The sequence below is a fragment of the Coregonus lavaretus genome (assembly GCF_964263955.1).
Source record: "Coregonus lavaretus genome assembly, chromosome: 10".
Classification (NCBI taxonomy): domain Eukaryota; kingdom Metazoa; phylum Chordata; class Actinopteri; order Salmoniformes; family Salmonidae; genus Coregonus; species Coregonus lavaretus.
Genome location: NC_139997.1, coordinates 1,173,382 through 1,192,709, shown reverse-complemented (window position 1 = coordinate 1,192,709; position 19,328 = coordinate 1,173,382). Strand labels below are relative to the sequence as shown.

General features: G+C 48.7%; 1 protein-coding gene across 1 annotated transcript in view; it reads right to left on the bottom strand.

The window, feature by feature from the left end:
- The window catches only part of LOC311135785 (paralemmin-1-like), a gene marked incomplete at its 3' end in the record, with an annotated part of 72,803 nt that overhangs the window by 46,140 nt on the left and 7,335 nt on the right, over positions 1-19,328 (bottom strand). The window contains exon 2 of the mRNA XM_084169827.1: positions 696-741. Coding sequence (XP_084025953.1) covers positions 696-740 — 45 coding nt within the window. The 5' untranslated portion in view covers position 741. The remainder of the gene's footprint in view (positions 1-695; positions 742-19,328) is intronic.

Sequence of the window (19,328 nt, the reverse complement as noted above, 5' to 3'; positions counted from 1 at the left end):
GTGTGTGCGTGTGTTTTTGTGTCTGTGTGTTTCTGTGTGTATGTGTGGGTGTGTATGTCTTTGTGTTTCTGTGTGTATGTGTGGGTGTGTGTGCGTGTGTGCGTGTGTCTGTGTGTTTCTGTGTGTATGTGTGGGTGTGTGTGCGTGTGTTTTTGTGTCTGTGTGTTTCTGTGTGTATGTGTGGGTGTGTGTGTGTGTGTTTTTGCTGTAGCTCTCACTGGCGCCAAATTTAGTCACTCTCAGCGTATCTCGTACAACTGTTGCTCTCCTCTCCAACTCAGCTCAGAGCAGAGGGCTACTGACATTTTTTTATGGGGAGCTTTTCAGCACGATTTTTTAGCGTTAAACTGTAAACTGCTCAACAAACCCAACTGAACTGTTATAGTTAGAGGGGAGTCTTCTTTCATGAAAACCAACAGTCACACCTTTAATCCACAAAAAAATCAGACTTCTTTTTTTTCTTGACATTTTCCATTTCCACCAACTTTCCGACTAATGTTTTCCTCCCTCAACAACCCAAAGGGAAATTAAGAATATAAATACACTAGCATTGACTATTTCTGAAAGAGAGAGAGAGAGAGAGAGAGAGAGAGAGAGAGAGAGAGAGAGAGAGAGAGAGAGAGAGAGAGAGAGAGAGAGAGAGAGAGAGAGAGAGAGCGAGAGAGAGAGAGAGAGAGAGAAGCTTTTGGACTTACCGCGAGGGCTTGGAGCCTTTCCTTGTGAAGTTCAGCCTCAGCCATCCTGTAGGGCACAGGAGAGAGAGGTCAGCCTAGCAGGGGGAGAGAGGTGGGCTGCCTGCCTGGGTTAGGGTCTGGGTCCGGGGGTATCTGGCGTCAAGGCAGATAGGGGTAGAGAGGTCCTGTATAGTCCTGTATGTGTCCTGTAGTTGCAGTAATCCAGTCAGAATGAGAGAGTGTGTATTTGCGTGCTGAAGAGAAAAATAGCTTTCTCATTCACTGGCCATGTGCCTGAACTAAGTCTGCTCCCTGCCTGCTGCTGCTCACATTCTCTCTCTCTCCGCTCCCTCCTCCCTCCTCCCTCCTCCCCTCCCTCCTCCCTCCTCCCTCCTCCCCTCCCTCCTCCCTCCTCCTTCCTCCACTCCCTCCTCCCCTCCCTCTCTGTGACTGTATGTGCAGCAGCTGGCAGCAGAAGCAGCTGAGTCGAGGGATCGCTGGAGAGACAGACATTTTTCAGCCTGACGTATGTAGGTTCAGCTAGGCTGAAATATATCATAAAACAAAAATGATAACTAGGCCTTTATTACTCCTGTATTAGTGGAGAAAAATACTCCTCAACATCTTCCCACGGCCATGCCCAGGGCAGCTGGACGGTTAAGGGAGGCTAGGAAGGAGAGAGGCTGGGAAGGAGAGAGTTTGGGCAGGAGGTAGGGTATGAAGGAGAGAGGCTGGGAAGGAGAGAGGCTGGGAAGGAGAGAGGCTGGGAAGGAGAGAGGCTGGGAAGGAGAGAGGCTGGGCAGGAGAGAGGCTGGGAAGGAGAGAGGCTGGGAAGGAGAGAGGCTGGGAAGGAGAGAGGCTGGGCAGGAGGTAGGGTATGAAGGAGAGAGGCTGGGAAGGAGAGAGGTTCTATAGTCTGGCTATGGGAAAGGAGAGGAGAGGAGAGGAGAGGAGAGGAGAGGAGAGGAGAGGAGAGGAGAGGAGAGGAGAGGAGAGGAGAGGAGAGGAGAGGAGAGGAGAGGAGAGGAGAGGAGAGGAGAGGAGAGGAGAGGAGAGAGACTGCATGGGATCCACAGGCAGCAGGCAAACAGACAGACATTCAGGAAGTGTGGATCCCAGAGACCCTGGAACAGCTCAGACAGTCTTTATTACTCCTGTATTAGTGGAGAAAAATACTCCTCAACATCTTCCCACGGCCATGCCCAGGGCAGCTGGACGGTTAAGGGAAGCTGGGAAGGAGAGAGGCTGGGAAGGAGAGAGGCTGGGAAGGAGGGAGTCTGGGAAGGAGAGAGGCTGGGAAGGAGAGAGACTGGGAAGGAGGGAGGCTGGGAAGGAGAGAGGCTGGGAAGGAGAGAGGCTGGGAAGGAGGGAGTCTGGGAAGGAGAGAGGCTGGGAAGGAGAGAGACTGGGAAGGAGGGAGGCTGGGAAGGTGGGAGTCTGGGAAGGAGAGAGGCTGGGAAGGAGGGAGTCTGGGAAGGAGAGAGGCTGGGAAGGAGGGAGGCTGGGAAGGTGGGAGTCTGGGAAGGAGAGAGGCTGGGAAGGAGGGAGTCTGGGAAGGAGAGAGGCTTGGAAGGAGGGAGGCTGGGAAGGTGGGAGTCTGGGAAGGAGAGAGGCTGGGAAGGACAGAGGCTGGGAAGGAGAGAGGCTGGGAAGGAGAGAGGCTGGGAAGGAGGGAGTCTGGGAAGGAGAGAGGCTTGGAAGGAGAGAGGCTGGGAAGGAGAGAGGCTTGGAAGGAGAGAGACTGGGAAGGAGAGAGGCTTGGAAGGAGAGAGGCTGGGAAGGAGAGAGACTGGGAAGGAGAGAGACTGGGAAGGAGAGAGGCTTGGAAGGAGAGAGGCTCTGTCTCTGGGAGAACAGAGGAGAGGAGAGGCTTTTATAGTCTCTGGGACAGGAGAGAGGCTTTTTAAAAAACATTTTAGTCATTTAGCAAATGCTCTTAACCTGAGCGACTTACAGGATCAATTAGGGTTAAGTGCCTTTGTTCAAGGTACAGACATATTTTTTACCTAGTCTACTCAGGGTTTCAAACCTTTTGGATACTGGCAAAATGCTCTTAACCGCTACGCTACAGATCTTTACACACACTGACAGAAATGTACACACACTGACTCACAGATCTTTACACACACTGACAGAAATGTACACACACTGACTCACAGATCTTTACACACACTGACAGAATTGTACACACACTGACTCACAGATCTTTACACACACTGACAGAAATGTACACACACTGACTCACAGATCTTTACACACACTGACAGAATTGTACACACACTGACTCACAGATATTTACACACACTGACAGAAATGTACACACACTGACTCACAGATCTTTACACACACTGACAGAAATGTACACACACTGACTCACAGATCTTTACACACACTGACAGAAATGTACACACACTGACTCACAGATCTTTACACACACTGACAGAAATGTACACACACTGACTCACAGATCTTTACACACACTGACTCACAGAGTCTCAGCCTCAGTATAAAGCTTAAATCCCCAGCCCTTTCCACCAGCACACTGACTGAAATCCCCAGCCCTTTCCACCAGCACACTGACTGAAATCCCCAGCCCTTTCCACCAGCACACTGACTGAAATCCCCAGCCCTTTCCACCAGCACACTGACTGAAATCCCCAGCCCTTTCCACCAGCACACTGACTGAAATCCCCAGCCCTTTCCACCAGCACACTGACTGAAATCCCCAGCCCTTTCCACCAGCACACTGACTGTCAGATTGTGACTGAAGCTTCCAGCTACATATGCCCAGTCCCCAGGCCTTTACACACCCTGACTCACATACTGTCAGAGTTAGCTACATGTCCCCAGATCCCGATTTGACAAGACATCCCAGAACCAGCGGCAGAGGGGGTGTGGGGTATCAGAGTTCCCACTTCCCCTTCACCCCCTCTTCACCCTTCCTTTACCTCTTCACCCCCTCTTCACCCTTCCTTTACCCCTTCACCCCCTCTTCACCCCCTCTTCACCCCCTCTTCACCCCCTCTTCACCCTTCCTTTACCCCTTCACCCCCTCTTCACCCCCTCTTCACCCCCTCTTCACCCTTCCTTTACCCCTTCACCCCCTCTTCATCCTTCCTTTACCCCTTCACCCCCCCTTCACCCCCTCTTCACCCTTCCTTTATCCCTTCACCCCCTCTTCACCCCCTCTTCACCCCCTCTTCACCCCCTCTTCACCCCCTCTTCATCCTTCCTTTACCCCTTCACCCCCTCTTCACCCTTCCTTTACCCCTTCACCCCCTCTTCACCCCCTCTTCACCCCCTCTTCATCCTTCCTTTACCCCTTCACCCCCTCTTCATCCTTCCTTTACCCCTTCACCCCCTCTTCACCCCCTCTTCACCCCCTCTTCATCCTTCCTTTACCCCTTCACCCCCTCTTCATCCTTCCTTTACCCCTTCACCCCCTCTTCATCCTTCCTTTACCCCTTCACCCCCTCTTCATCCTTCCTTTACCCCTTCACCCTCTCTTCATCCTTCCTTTACCCCTTCACCCCCCCTTCACCCCCTCTTCATCCTTCCTTTACCCCTTCACCCCCTCTTCACCCCCTCTTCACCCCCTCTTCATCCTTCCTTTACCCCTTCACCCCCTCTTCATCCTTCCTTTACCCCTTCACCCCCTCTTCATCCTTCCTTTACCCCTTCACCCCCTCTTCACCCCCTCTTCACCCCCTTTTCATCCTTCCTTTACCCCTTCACCCCCTCTTCATCCTTCCTTTACCCCTTCACCCCCTCTTCACCCCCTCTTCACCCCCTCTTCATCCTTCCTTTACCCCTTCACCCCCTCTTCATCCTTCCTTTACCCCTTCACCCCCCCTTCACCCCCTCTTCATCCTTCCTTTACCCCTTCACCCCCCTTCACCCCCTCTTCATCCTTCCTTTACCCCTTCACCCCCTCTTCACCCCCTCTTCATCCTTCCTTTACCCCTTCGCCCCCTCTTCATCCTTCCTTTACCCCTTCGCCCCCTCTTCATCCTTCCTTTACCCCTTCACCCCCTCTTCACCCCCTCTTTACCCCCTCTTTCATCACATCCCTCCTGTTCAGCTCGTGAGTGGAGGAATATGAAAACTCCATATATGGTGAAAAGGCTGCATGAGGCAGGGCAGCCACTCAGCAGTCAGTCTGCAGCAGTACTCAGGGGTAATGCTCAGGGGAATACATAAAAATGCATTGGCTGTCCTTAAAACTACCCTGGCTGGGGAGCTAGCCTGTATGCAGTGCAGGCATTGTGTCCATGGTGGAGTCGTATCTGAGGACAGACTTGAAGGAAGAAAATAGAAACTCGATATGGGAGAGTGAATAGTAGAGAGTGAATAACATGGAATGTTGGGGATCAAGCACTCGCAGGAGGGCCCCCAACCCAAAACATTATTATTATAATTGTGTTTTGAGAAACTTGACTTTTATATTTGATTTATGAATTGTTTTGCATTATTTGAGTTTAAAATGTACATTTAGGGGAATTTTATAAGGGTAAATATATGTTTTTTAAGTTTTCAAAATAATTTCAATATTATTCATTTTCATGTCAGCTCTGTACATGGAAATGCCCTTGTCCGGAGCAAAGGACCCCAATTTCAAAAATCTAAACTCTGGCAAAAATGTATATTAACTGAAAGATTATAGAATGTAGTGTCTTGCAATAGCCCTCTGTGACTTTAAATAATATTTATTTTAAAACTTTGATTAATCCGTCAGATTTGTCTAAAATCCTAAAAGAATCAGGAATGAGCAGGGTCAGCTACACCATAAGGACCCTTTATTCAGGTCCTCATTACATGTACATTTGAGTCATTTAGCAGATGCTCTTATCCAGAGCGACTCACAGTTAGTTAGTGCATACATTATTTATTTATACTGGCCCCCCGTGGGAATCGAACCCACAACCCTGGCGTTGCAAACGCCATGCTCTACCAACTGAGCTACATCCCTGCCGGCCATTCCCTCCCCTACCCTGGGCCAATTGTGCGCCGCCCCATGGGTCTCCCAGTCGCGGCCGGCTACAACAGAGCCTGGATTCGAACCAGGATCTCTAGTGGCACAGCTAGCACTGCGATGCAGAGCCTTAGACCACTGCGCCAGACACGATCTGGAACATTCTCTACTTTTGATAGATTTCTACAAACAAACAATATTGGAATCACCATGGTCACAACAACCATAATCTGTCAACTCTATCTGCCTGATAGATTAAAATAGAATATTAATTTTCATTCAAATATATTACATTTAATTAGGATTTAGAGTCATAAAGCAGCTGAGAAAAAACTAAATTGTATTCTGTATAAAACTTAAATGAAGAAGAAAAATGAAATTTTTGTCAACTCCGTAAAACATCAACTCCGTCAGATTTTTTTCCAGAGTGCTGAAAGATCTGATAGAATAGTTATATTTTGGGGGGGGGTTTTCAAATTAATAATTTGTCAATTTTTACAAATGTTTTGAGTATATGTTGTCAACTCCATCATTGCCTTGTCTACTCCGTCACTGATGGGTGTCACGATCGTCAGGGTAAGGAGTAGACCAAGGCGCAGCGTGATGAACAAACATACTTTAATTAGTTAAAGTGTAAGCAAGATACAAAACAAGAAACGACTCGTGAAGTCCACGGTGACAATGACCGAACACGGAACAAAAACCCACAAACCCAAAGGGAAAAACATACAGTTTAAATATGGCTCCCAATCAGAGACAACCAGCCAACAGCTGACACTCGTTGCCTCTGATTGGGAGTCACTCAGGCAAACATAGAATTAAACACAACAGAATTACCAACATAGAAATACACACATAGAATGAACACACCCTGGCTCAACATAATGAGTCCCAGAGCCAGGGTGTGACAATGGGTAACCCTTATTCCCCAATATTCTGAAAACAATATTGAAATCACTGTTCTGCAGCATGTGCATCAACTAAAGGTTGTTCCTTTACATAGTGTGATACTCCGATTCAATATTCACGTAATTATAAGGAATTCCCCTCGACCACGCCCACAAAATTGGGGAAAACAAACATTCTTTCTCATTGACCCCCAGTGTAAAAGAGCCAACTTTGTCGTAGATGTTTTTGTATAGTCTGTTTGTTGCTGTTGCTTGTCTTGGCTAGCTGAATGTTCTGGCGGTAGCTAGCTAGCTAGCTCTCACACACGCGGCTGCTAGCGCCGTCATGAAAAATGCATGAGGGAAGCCTTACAATATTACATATCTTTTATTAGTGAAAAGTAATCTTTAGACGTACTTTTCTTAAATGTAGTTTTGCTACTGACTTAAGCAGACAACAAGAAAATGTGCCTTATGAAAAAGGTGACGTTTTTGCTGTGATCCAATGGGGACCATGGGCTGTTTTCCCCCAAGGTGGGCGGGGCCGCAACTTTACATTTAATTCCAACTAGGACTATAGTTAGTACTTTGGTCTATTAAAATATATATTTAAAATGTTGTGTATTTGAGATATATTTGAGATTGACCCATCTTCCAAGAATCCCTGAGCTCTAAAACACCAGTTTTTCTTCTCAGCCTCATGGCAAAATGTGTAAAATAGCATGTGATTAGTTATAAAACCGTAGACACCTTGTAGAGTCCATGCCCCCGACGAATTGAGGCTGTTCTGATCAAAAGGGGGTGCAACTCAGTATAAAGAAGGTGTTCCGTGTGGCTCAGTTGGTAGAGTATTGTGCTTGCAACGCCAGGGTTGTGGGTTCGATTCCCACGGTTTGGGGCCAGTATGAAAAATGTACGCACTCGCTAACTGTAAGTCGCTCTGGATAAGAGCGTCTGCTGAATGACTGTAATGTAAACGTTCCTAATGTTTTGTACACTCCGGGTTAGCGTGTCAGAGCTATAAGCATGGTTTGGGAGACAAACTAACCTGCCAAATAAAGTAGTGGATATTGCTGAGATTTAAAGTCAGCTGGATGGAATGTACCCTTCAAGAGAACCGTCCATACACCAGAGCAGATCAGCTCACACCGATTCCTTCCCCCAGGCTCTCTCCATCTCTCTCTCCTCTCTCCATGTGTTTGGAATGGTTTCTAAGCCCCCCCTGGACCCAACATATGCTTCAACCTTGACCTCAAACACTAAACATGAGTCAGTCCTTGTCTACCATCTAGAGTTCTGCGGCAACAGCCCACACCACACATGAAGATTGAGTTAGAAAATACCATGTACTGTACACTGCCAAAAATAAAGGAAACGTCTACATAAAGCGTCATAACAGGGCGTTGGGCCACCACGAGCCACCAGAACAGCTTCCATGTGCCTTGGCATGGATTCTACAAGTGTCTGGAACTCTTTTGGAGGGATGCAACACCATTCTTCCACCAGAAATTCCATCATTTGGTATTTAGTTGATGGTGGTGGAAAAAACGCAGTCTCAGGCGCCGCTCTAGAATCTACCATAAGTGTTCAATTGGGTTGAGATTTGGCGACTGACGAGGCCACGGTATATGGTTTGCATCGTTTTCATGCTCACCGTTCAGTGACCACTCGTCATCCTGGAAGAGACCACTCCCATCAGGATAGAAATGCTTCACCGTAGGTTGAAGGTGATCACTCAGAATACTGTGTATTTATTGGTGGAAATAAACCAATGCCGGGAAAATGCACCCCACAACATAACAGAGACGACAGAACCCTGTTTCACTCGAGTCTTTCCTTTATTTTGGCAGTTACATATACGAAGCTTGTCCTGACACCACACATGAAGCTTGAGTTTTAACACACCATATATGAAGTTTGGCCTTTTAAACTCGTCAGTCTATTCTTGTTCTGAGAAATTAAGGCTATTCCATGCGAAAAATTGCCAAGAAACTGAAGATCTCATACAACGCTGTGTACTACTCCCTTCACAGAACAGCTTCATTAAATAGTACCCGCAAAACACCAGTCTCAACGTCAACAGTGAAACAAAAATAAATGACCATTGTTATGTTTGGAGGAAGAAGGGGGTTGCTTGCAAGCCAAAGAACACCATCCCAACCGTGAAGCACGGGGGTGGCAGCATCATGCTGTGGGGGTGCTTTGCTGCAGGAGGGACTGGTGCACTTCACAAAATAGATGGCATCATGAGGAAGGAAAATTATGTGGATATATTGAAGCAACATCTCAAGACATCAGTCAAATTTACAATGACCTCTTGCATACTTCCAAAGTTGTGGCAAAATGGCTTAAGGACAACAAAGTCAAGGTATTGGAGTGGCCATCACAAAGCCCTGACCTCAATCCTATAGAAAATTTGTGGGCAGAACTGAAAAAGCGTGTGCGAGCAAGGAGGCCTACAAACCTGACTCAGTTACACCAGCTCTGTCAGGAGGAATGGGCCAAAATTCACCCAACTTATTGTGGGAAGCTTGTGGAAGGCTACCTGAAACGTTTGACCCAAGTTAAACTATTTAAAGGCAATGCTACCAAATACTAATTGAGTGTATGTAATCTTCTGACCCACTGGGGATGTGATGAAATAAATAAAAGCTGAAATAATCCTTCTCTCTACTATTATACTGACATTTCACATTCTTAAAATAAAGTGGTGATCCTGACTGACCTAAGACAGGGAATTTTTACTAGGATTAAATGTCAGGAATTGTGAAAAACTGAGTTTAAATGTATTTGGCTAAGGTATATGTAAACTTCCGACTTCAACTGTACATCTACATCTATATCTATTTAAAAAAAAATTTTTTAGTCATTTAGCAGACGCTCTTATCCAGAGCGACTACAGTTAGTAAGTGCATACATTATTATTTTTATTTTTTTCATACTGTCCCCCCGTGGGAATCGAACCCACAACCCTGGCGTTGCAAATGCCATGCTCTACCAACTGACCTACATCCCTGCCGTCCATTCCCTCCCCTACCCTGGACCAATTGCGCACCGCCCCATGGGTCTCCCAGTCACGGCCGGCTACGACAGAGCCTGGATTCAAACCAGGATCTCTAATGGCACAGCTAGCACTGCAATGCAGTGCCTTAGACCACTGCGCCACTCGGGAGGCCACCATCTATATTCTTGATCCAAACCAGTCAGGTTTCAAGACTGGTCATTCAACTGAGAGTGCTCTTCTCTGTGTCACGGAGGCTCTCCGCACTGCTAAAACTAACTCTCTCTCCTCTGCTCTCATCCTTCTAGACCTATCCGCTGCCTTTGATACTGTGAACCATCAGATCCTCCTCTCCACCCTCTCCGAGTTGGGCATCTCCGGCGCGGCTCACTCTTGGATTGCGTCCTACCTGACAGGTCGCTCCTACCAGGTGGCGTGGCGAGAATCTGTCTCCGCACCACGTGCTCTCACCACTGGTGTCCCCCAGGGCTCAGTTCTAGGCCCTCTCCTATTCTCTCTATACACCAAGTCACTTGGCTCTGTCATATCCTCACATGGCCTCTCCTATCATTGCTACGCTGACGACACACAACTAATATTCTCCTTTCCCCCTTCTGATAACCAGGTGGCGAATCGCATCTCTGCATGTCTGGCAGACATATCAGTATGGATGACGGATCACCACCTCAAGCTGAACCTCGGCAAGACGGAGCTGCTCTTCCTCCCGGGGAAGGACTGTCTGCTCCATGATCTCGCCATCAAGGTTGACAACTCCGTTGTGTCCTCCTCCCAGAGTGCAAAGAACCTTGGCGTGACCCTGGACAACACCCTGTCGTTCTCCGCTAACATCAAAGCGGTGACCCGATCCTGTAGGTTCATGCTCTACAACATTCGCAGAGTACGACCCTGCCTTACACAGGAAGCGGCACAGGTCGTAATCCAGGCACTTGTCATCTCCCGTCTGGATTACTGCAACTCGCTGTTGGCTGGGCTCCCTGCCTGTGCCATTAAACCCCTACAACTCATCCAGAACGCTGCAGCCCGTCTGGTGTTCAACCTTCCCAAGTTCTCTCACGTCACCCCGCTCCTCTGCACACTCCACTGGCTTCCAGTTGAAGCTCGCATCTGCTACAAGACCATGGTGCTTGCCTACGGAGCAGTGAGGGGAACGGCACCTCCTTACCTCCAGGCTCTGATCAATCCCTACACCCAAACGAGGGCATTGCGTTCATCCACCTCTGGCCTGCTGGCCCCCCTACCTCTGCGGAAGCACAGTTCCCGCTCAGCCCAGTCAAAACTGTTCGCTGCTCTGGCACCCCAATGGTGGAACAAGCTCCCTCACGATGCCAGGACAGCGGAGTCACTCACCACCTTCCGGAGACACTTGAAACCCCACCTCTTTAAGGAATACCTGGGATAGGATAAAGTAATCCTTATACCCCCCCTTACCCCCCCCCCCCCCCCCCCCAATTTTTTTTATTTATTAATTAATAATAATAATAAAGAAAGAAAGAAAGAAACAAGGAATAAAAAAGGAAAAAGTAAAAAAAATATATGGAAAAAAAATAAAAAAAATATATATATAAAACAAATGAAAATTATAAATATACTCTACAAATTAAGATTTAAATAATTAGAAAAATATAAAAAAATATTGGTTGTCCCACTGTCTATCATAAGGTGAATGCACCAATTTGTAAGTCGCTCTGGATAAGAGCGTCTGCTAAATGACGTAAATGTAAATGTAATGTATATCTACATCTATATCTAAATATAAATTTCTACACCTACATCTACATCTACATATACATCTGTATCTATATCTATATCTACTTCTATATCTATAGCTATATCTACATCTACAACTATATCTATATCTACTGCTATACCTAAATCTATATCTATTTTTACTGCAATACCTATATCTATATCTATATCTACTGCTATATCTATATCTACACTACAAGTCAAAAGTTTGGACACCAACATCACCTGGTACCAGCTGGGTCTGGAGCACCAACATCACCTGGTACCAGCTGGGTCTGGAGCACCAACATCACCTGGTACCAGCTGGGTCTGGAGCACCAACATCACCTGGTACCAGCTGGGCCTGGAGCACCAACATCACCTGGTACCAGCTGGGTCTGGAGCACCAACATCACCTGGTACCAGCTGGGTCTGGAGCACCAACATCACCTGGTACCAGCTGGGTCTGGAGCACCAACATCACCTGGTACCAGCTGGGCCTGGAGCACCAACATCACCTGGTACCAGCTGGGTCTGGAGCACCAACATCACCTGGTACCAGCTGGGCCTGGAGCACCAACATCACCTGGTACCAGCTGGGTCTGGAGCACCAACATCACCTGGTACCAGCTGGGCCTGGAGCACCAACATCACCTGGTACCAGCTGGGCCTGGAGCACCACCCTCACCTGGTACCAGCTGGGCCTGGAGCACCAACATCACCTGGTACCAGCTGGGCCTGGAGCACCAACATCACCTGGTACCAGCTGGGCCTGGAGCACCAACATCACCTGGTACCAGCTGGGTCTGGAGCACCAACATCACCTGGTACCAGCTGGGTCTGGAGCACCAACATCACCTGGTACCACCTGGGCCTGGAGCACCAACATCACCTGGTACCAGCTGGGCCTGGAGCACCAACATCACCTGGTACCAGCTGGGTCTGGAGCACCAACATCACCTGGTACCAGCTGGGCCTGGAGCACCAACATCACCTGGTACCAGCTGGGTCTGGAGCACCAACATCACCTGGTACCAGCTGGGCCTGGAGCACCAACATCACCTGGTACCAGCTGGGCCTGGAGCACCAACATCACCTGGTACCAGCTGGGCCTGGAGCACCAACATCACCTGGTACCACCTGGTGATACTTCCTGGCCACTGTGCTTTCGCTTCGGCTTTTTTTGCTCTTTGGGGTCTAGTCTGGCTTTGTGACAACTGCTGATGTAAGGGCTTCATAAAATAACTTTGATTGATTGATTGAGGAGATCGCTGGGTACCAGCTACACCTGATGTTAGAACCCAGTGTGAAAGTGGAATTCAAGGGAAACACAAGAAGAACAGGTAGCCACATACAGTATAAAGCAACTTAGAGTATTTTATCTCTCCAAGTTGCTTTCTATTTGGCTGTGATATTGTTAATTGGGTTGGAGGAGCACAGTTATAGTCTCAGAGGATAAATATTATCAGCCGATCTCGGTCTCTGCCAAGGACCAGTGGATCCATTAGCCTGTGTTAGTCTGACAGACAGGAAGTAGAGAACATATGAATGTTAGTCTGACAGACAGGAAGTAGAGAACAGAAGAATGTTAGTCTGAGAGACAGGAAGTAGAGAACATATGAATGTTAGTCTGACAGACAGGAAGTAGAGAACAGAATAATGTTAGTCTGAGAGACAGGAAGGAGAGAACAGAAGAATGTTAGTCTGACAGACAGGAAGTAGAGAACAAAAGAATGTTAGTCTGAGAGACAGGAAGGAGATAACAGAAGAATGTTAGTCTGAGAGACAGGAAGGAGATAACAGAAGAATGTTAGTCTGACAGACAGGAAAGAGAGAACAGAAGAATGTTAGTCTGACAGACAGGAAGTAGAGAACAGAAGAATGTTAGTCTGACAGACAGGAAGTAGAGAACAGAAAAATGTTAATCTGACAGACAGGAAGTAGAGAACAGAAGAATGTTAGTCTGACAGACAGGAAGGAGAGAACAGAAGAATGTCAGTCTGACAGACAGGAAGTAGAGAACAGAATAATGTTAGTCTGGCAGACAGGAAGTAGAGAACAGAAGAATGTTAGTCTGACAGACAGGAAGTAGAGAACAGAAGAATGTTGGGCTATTCACCCCTCACCCCTCCACATTATGGGCTACTCACCCCTCACCCCTCACCCCTCCACATTATGGGCTACTCACCCCTCACCCCTCCACATTATGGGCTACTCACCCCTCACCCCTCCACATTATGGGCTATTCACCCCTCACCCCTCCACATTATGGGCTATTCACCCCTCACCCCTCACCCCTCCACATTATGGGCTATTCACCCCTCACCCCTCCACAGTATGGGCTACTCACCCCTCCACAGTATGGGCTACTCACCCCTCACCCCTCACCTCTCCACATTATGGGCTATTCACCCCTCACCCCTCCACATTATGGGCTACTCACCCCCCACCCCTCCACATTATGGGCTATTCACCCCTCACCCCTCCACAGTATGGGCTACTCACCCCTCACCCCTCACCCCTCCACATTATGGGCTACTCACCCCTCACCCCTCACCCCTCCACATTATGGGCTATTCACCCCTCACCCCTCCACATTATGGGCTACTCACCCCTCATCCCTCCACATTATGGGCTACTCACCCCTCACCCCTCACCCCTCCACAGTATGGGCTACTCACCCCTCACCCCTCCACATTATGGGCTACTCACCCCTCACCCCTCACCCCTCCACATTATGGGCTATTCACCCCTCACCCCTCCACATTATGGGCTACTCACCCCTCATCCCTCCACATTATGGGCTACTCACCCCTCACCCCTCACCCCTCCACAGTATGGGCTACTCACCCCTCACCCCTCCACATTATGGGCTACTCACCCCTCACCCCTCACCCCTCACCCCTCACCCCTCCACATTATGGGCTATTCACCCCTCACCGCTCCACATTATGGGCTATTCACCCCTCACCCCTCCACATTATGGGCTACTCACCCCTCATCCCTCCACATTATGGGCTACTCACCCCTCACCCCTCACCCCTCCACAGTATGGGCTACTCACCCCTCACCCCTCCACATTATGGGCTACTCACCCCTCACCCCTCACCCCTCACCCCTCACCCCTCCACATTATGGGCTACTCACCCCTCACCCCTCCACATTATGGGCTACTCACCCCTCACCCCTCCACATTATGGGCTACTCACCCCTCACTCCTCCAAAGTCGTTGGCGAGTAGAGGAAATGCCTGATTGTTCATGTAACCACTGGAGCTCTGCTTGGTGTCCGGAATACACAGAGAGACCAGAGGGAGAGCAGGCAGACGGAGAAACAGATTTCAGAGGAGAGGAGAAGAGATGCCCGCCCAGTCAGTCCCAGTGCTCTCAGCTCAGCTATAGATTAATGACTGGTTATAGTCAATCACTCAGTCTGGGTTCTGTATGGCTGAGAGAATGTCATACGTCATCTGATGGTAAGATACAGTTGAGTGGATGGAAACATACTTAGATCAGTAACGTTAGTTCACCCTCTCTCCAGGATGATATATTATGTTATTCTATACGTTTGGCAGTGTTATACAAACAAGTTATCAACAGGAAGTAAAAGCTGAACCAGCCCGTACTCTTTATCTGAACTCTCTCTCCATGCTTAGTTCAGTCCTTGGCTATGGCTTAGACTAGAGGAACGTGCCTGGTTGAACTTCTCTCTCTCTCTCTCTCTCTCTGTGGTGGCCACTGGGCTCTATGTCACCAGTTAGTGGGCATCACAGTTACAAAAGCAACATTGTTACTCCGTCTCTTTGCTCATGACCTCATCACTGAGCCAGCACAGCACGGTAATGTCTTCCAGATGTGCTGCTGTGGAGCTCACCCTCACAGCTAGCTAGCTGGGAATCAGAGACCAAACCACTCACACACATACACACACACACACACACACACACACAGGCACACACACACACACACACATGGGCACACACACAGTCACACACCCACAGACTTGTAAACGAGAGAGAGAAGCCCCCCCCCTAATAAACAGAGAGAGAGAAGCCCCCCCCCAATAAACAGAGAGAGAGAAGCCCCCCCCAATAAACAGAGAGAGAGAAGCCCCCCCCAATAAACAGAAAGAGAGAAGCCCCCCCCCAATAAACAGAGAGAGAGAAGCCCCCACCAATAAACAGAGAGAGAGAAGCACCCCCCAATAAACAGAGAGAGAGAAGCCCCTACCCTAATAAACAGAGAGAGAGAAGCCCCCCCCTAATAAACAGAGAGAGAGAAGCCCCCCCCCAATAAACAGAGAGAGAAGCCCCCCCCCTAATAAAGAGAGAGAGAGAAGCCCCCCCCAATAAACAGAGAGAGAGAAGCCCCCCCCCCAATAAACAGAGAGAGAGAAGCCCCCCCCCAATAAACAGAGAGAGAGAAGCCCCCCCCTAATAAACAGAGAGAGAAGCCCCACCCCTAATAAACAGAGAGAGAGAAGCCCCCCCAATAAACAGAGAGAGAGAAGCCCCCCTAATAAACAGAGAGAGAGAACCCCCCCTAATAAACAGAGAGAGAGAAGCCCCCCCAATAAACAGAGAGAGAGAAGCCCCCCCTAATAAACAGAGAGAGAGAAGCCCCCCCCCTAATAAACAGAGAGAGAGAAGCCCCCCCCCCTAATAAACAGAGAGAGAGAAGCCCCCCCCCTAATAAACAGAGAGAGAGAAGCCCCCCCCTAATAAACAGAGAGAGAGAAGCCCCCCCCCTAATAAACAGAGAGAGAGAAGCCCCCCCCAATAAACAGAGAGAGAGAAGCCCCCCCCCTAATAAACAGAGAGAGAGAAGCCCCCCCAATAAACAGAGAGAGAGAAGCCCCCCCAATAAACAGAGAGAGAGAAGCCCCCCCCCTAATAAACAGAGAGAGAGAAGCCCCCCCCCTAATAAACAGAGAGAGAGAAGCCCCCCCCCCCCAATAAACAGAGAGAGAGAAGCCCCCCCCCTAATAAACAGAGAGAGAGAAGCCCCCCCAATAAACAGAGAGAGAGAAGCCCCCCCCAATAAACAGAGAGAGAGAAGCCCCCCAATAAACAGAGAGAGAGAAGCCCCCCCCCCTAATAAACAGAGAGAGAGAAGCCCCCCCCTAATAAACAGAGAGAGAGAAGCCCCCCCCAATAAACAGAGAGAGAGAAGCCCCCCCCCTAATAAACAGAGAGAGAGAAGCCCCCCCCCCCAATAAACAGAGAGAGAGAAGCCCCCCCCCTAATAAACAGAGAGAGAGAAGCCCCCCCAATAAACAGAGAGAGAGAAGCCCCCCCCTAATAAACAGAGAGAGAGAACCCCCCCCAATAAACAGAGAGAGAGAAGCCCCCCCCCTAATAAACAGAGAGAGAGAAGCCCCCCCCCTAATAAACAGAGAGAGAGAAGCCCCCCCAATAAACAGAGAGAGAGAAGCCCCCCCCCTAATAAACAGAGAGAGAGAAGCCCCCCCCTAATAAACAGAGAGAGAGAAGCCCCCCCCCCAATAAACAGAGAGAGAGAAGCCCCCCCCCCTAATAAACAGAGAGAGAGAAGCCCCCCCAATAAACAGAGAGAGAGAAGCCCCCCCCCTAATAAACAGAGAGAGAGAAGCCCCCCCCCTAATAAACAGAGAGAGAGAAGCCCCCCCTAATAAACAGAGAGAGAGAAGCCCCCCCCTAATAAACAGAGAGAGAGAAGCCCCCCCCCCCAATAAACAGAGAGAGAGAAGCCCCCCCCCCTAATAAACAGAGAGAGAGAAGGCCCCCCAATAAACAGAGAGAGAGAAGCCCCCCCCCTAATAAACAGAGAGAGAGAAGCCCCCCCCTAATAAACAGAGAGAGAGAAGCCCCCCCCCAATAAACAGAGAGAGAGAAGCCCCCCCCCCTAATAAACAGAGAGAGAGAAGCCCCCCCCCAATAAACAGAGAGAGAGAAGCCCCCCCCCCCCTAATAAACAGAGAGAGAGAAGCCCCCCCCCTAATAAACAGAGAGAGAGAAGCCCCCCCCCCCCCCTAATAAACAGAGAGAGAGAAGCCCCCCCCCCCCTAATAAACAGATAGAGAGAAGCCCCCCCCCCTAATAAACAGACAGAGAGAAGCCCCCCCCCCCCTAATAAACAGATAGAGAGAAGCCCCCCCCCCTAATAAACAGACAGAGAGAAGGGCGTTATTAAACCTGTGAAGTATAACCACTGGTTATAAGGGTGAAGGTTGTTTTGTCTGGCTGTACAAATTCCACACATCCTCCTCACGCGTCGACGGTCGCTATGTTACCATATATGGAGTTAAAGGGTCGATCTGTGATTGAATAATAATAAACGCTGAGGGCTCTAAATCTGCACGCAGGCGGTAGGTAACGCTATAGGTTCAGGGGTGTTATCGCAATTATCGTCGCCCTTGCTGGTGTTGGCTCAAAATGGCTGTGTTTTGATGACTAAACAGGTTGTGGTTGTATCGAAGGCTTGGCCCCTTTACCTGCTCCGTGGCGAAATATGTAGTTGCTTCAAGTTGTGTATTTTATGTATTGCCTTTTCAAAATGCCGGTGTGCCAGTTTTTACATGACGAAATTACAAACTAACAACACTAGCGCCACCTTAACGCCAGCCGAAAATGGAGCCCTGAGTATACAAAACATTATGAACACCTACTCTTTCCATGACATAGACTGACCAGGTGAATCCAGGTGAAAGATATGATCCCTTATTGATGTCTGAGTCCAGGTGAAAGCTATGATCCCTTATTGATGTCTCTTCTTAAATCACCTTCCATCAGTGTAGATGAAGGGGCGGAGACAGGTTAAAGAAGGATTTTTAAGCCTTGAGACAACTGAGAAATGGATTGTGTATGTGTGCCATTCAGAGGGTGAATGGGCAAGACAAAAGATTTAAGTGCCTTTGAATGGGGTATGGTAGTAGGTGCCAGGCACACCGGTTTGTGTCAAGAACTGCAATGCTGCTGGGTTTTTCATGCTCATCAGTTTCCCATGTGTATGAAGAATGGTCCTTCACCCAAAGGACATCCAGCCAACCTGATACAACTGTAGGAAGCATTGGAGTCAACATGGGGCCAGCATCCCTATGGAACGATTTCGACACCTTGTGGAGTCCATGACCCGGCAAATTGAGGCTGTTCTGAGGGCAAAAGGGGGGAGGGCAACTCAATGTTAGGAAGGCGTTCCTAATGTTTTGTATACTCATTGTATACCCATTGATTCTTAAAGAATATAACTTATAAACCTAACTTATAAATGCCTCATGAGCCTAGGTCAACTGTTGTTCTGCATCAGGTTACATTTCTCCAGCCCCATCCCTCTATTTACCAAAACAGTGGCAGTGATGAGCTTTGTTGTTGTTTAAACCGCAGATTGCCCCTTTAAAGGACATTATAACTTCATTTACAGTAGACAGTATTACATTTTTTACATTTTTAGTCATTTAGCAGACGCTCTTATCCAGAGCGACTTACAGTTAGTGAGTGCATACATTTCCCATACTGTCAGTATCAGTCAGATGTTGTTGGTTGGTGCCCGTATGTTATATGTTAGAAGGTATGAGGTGACTGTCAGGAATATTTGACAGCAGGTTTGGAGCGAATACATTAAGCTGTGCATCGTTAATTCAATCTGTCAGGTTCTGATGGATCTGGCTCATCAGGCTGTGTATGTGTGTGTGTGTGTGTGTGTGTGTGTGTGTGTGTGTGTGTGTGTGTGTGTGTGTGTGTGCGTGCGTGCATGCGTGCGTGCGTGCGTACGTGCGTGTGTGTGTGTGTGTATGTGTGTGTATGTGCGTGTGTGTGTGCGTGCGTGTGTGTGTGTGTGTGTGTGTGTGTCTGTGTGTGTGTGTGTGTGTGTGTGCGTGTGTGTGTGTGTGTGTGTGTGTGCGTGCGTGTGTGCGTGCGTGCGTGCGTACGTGTGTGTGTGCGTGCGTGCGTGCGTGTGTGTGTGCGTGCGTGCGTACGTGTGTGTGTGTGTGTGTGTGTGTGTGTGTGTGTGTGTGTGTGTTTGTACCAGTGGCTGTTGTCTGTCTGTGGGATGAAACACCATCCTATTATAT